Source organism: Ictalurus punctatus, chromosome 26 (genome assembly GCF_001660625.3).
Source record: "Ictalurus punctatus breed USDA103 chromosome 26, Coco_2.0, whole genome shotgun sequence".
NCBI classification, from domain to species: Eukaryota; Metazoa; Chordata; class Actinopteri; order Siluriformes; family Ictaluridae; genus Ictalurus; species Ictalurus punctatus.
The window spans coordinates 6,607,501-6,608,922 of record NC_030441.2 but is presented as its reverse complement, the minus strand read 5'-3'; the positions used below and the strand labels follow the sequence as shown (position 1 = coordinate 6,608,922).

Genomic DNA, 1,422 nt, shown 5'->3' with positions numbered 1-1,422 from the left:
TTAATGGTTTGTTGTTGCTGTTCAATTGTATTTTTATGGATCTGGTTTGTAATTCACTTTCATGTTTAGCAGGCTGATAACTCTTTTATAAGGCAGCAATATTACATAAGTAGTTTTTATGTGCATAAAAGGGACTGTTTACACTCAAAAAGAATGAGTGGCATCCAAGAGACACCAACCATTTGTTGCCCTTGTTAACCAAATCCTAAATCCGGGACAGTTTCTCACATAAAATATACAGCGGTACCCATAATCTGTGAACAGAAATATTTGGTAGCTTTATTTATTCTGTTTGTTCATTGCAATATTGCTGTTAAAACAGCACAACTTTTGACATTTGTACAAAGATCAACCTAAACAGTCTAATTCAGCTCGAAAACCCCAGTAGTCAGTCCAGTATTGCAAATTGGATTTTCTAAGGAATCTAAATATTGTTCTCTGAATCCTATAAATTTTCAATTATTGTGGATCCAGAAACTATTTTAAACATTAAAAACTGCAACTTCAAAATGTAGTACGGAAGTTGCACGTCTAAATGCATTTGATCTAAAAATTTTGTCACAAAATTGATTAATACTGGTGGAAAAAAAGAACAACAAAAAAAAACATTTTTGTTCAATTTTTTGTTGTATGTTTCAGTGGTTTTCTAAAGAAAACAGTTAAAGACCAAAATCTTTATTTGTGATGGTGTCTATGGAGACAGACTGTCTATTCCATAAGCTCTATTTTAGCACAAGTAGAATATGCCACCTGTTTCCCCTCTTCTGGGGACTTGGCAGGCTATTTCCCTGTGTATCACAACAGTTCACAGGCTGTCCTACAGCAGGATCATTCACAAATTTCTGGGAGCTGTCACAGAAATACGTAGTTAAAAATCTCTGGCGATTTTACTTTGCTAAACTTTTATCCGTGTAAGACACTTTCTGGAACTTGGGATCTGACATGGCTGAAGCTGCTTGTGCAGAGGACCAGTGGGAAGTAGAAGCTTTTGAGGATGAATTTGGTGAGATCATTAAAACTAGATCAGGTAAGAATCTCACTGTAAGATGTCCATAGCATCATTCTCTGTATGTTTTATCCTTAATTGATTATTGATGTGTGATAAAGTGAAAGACGTGAAAGAAGAAAGAAGCTCATTATTCATAGGTTTGTGTTATTACATCCAAATATAAATTTGTAGATAGTTGAGACAGTAAGTCTTTTAACTACTATTTTGCTATTTTAAAATAGTTAAAAGATTTTAAGACTGGTAACATGCTCTTTAGTTGTACTACTTCTTTTCAATCCTCTGGTTAGGGTGTTTGGTATCTATAACTCCAATATTTATCAAATAATGTGAGGGATTTAGATTAGAAATGTATTTAACTTTTTTTGGCCTAGACCCATACAGTCTTGCTTATAAGTTGTAGATGGATTGAGTTA

General features: G+C 33.7%; 1 protein-coding gene across 6 annotated transcripts in view; it reads left to right on the top strand.

Annotated features, from left to right (window-relative positions):
- Positions 1 to 21: 21 nt before the first annotated feature.
- The window catches only part of dmd (dystrophin), a 241,529-nt gene continuing 240,128 nt past the window's right edge, over positions 22 to 1,422 (top strand). For 2 of the 6 annotated variants that reach the window (XR_008393479.1, XM_053675989.1), the window contains exon 1: positions 22 to 1,027. Coding sequence is in view for 5 of the 6 variants with exons in the window: in XM_053675989.1 (XP_053531964.1) it covers positions 943 to 1,027 (85 nt within the window). In the remaining variant the exon portion in view is untranslated. The remainder of the gene's footprint in view (positions 1,028 to 1,422) is intronic. The other 4 variants (XM_017457528.3, XM_017457520.3, XM_053675988.1 and 1 more) reach the window with 3 other exon arrangements.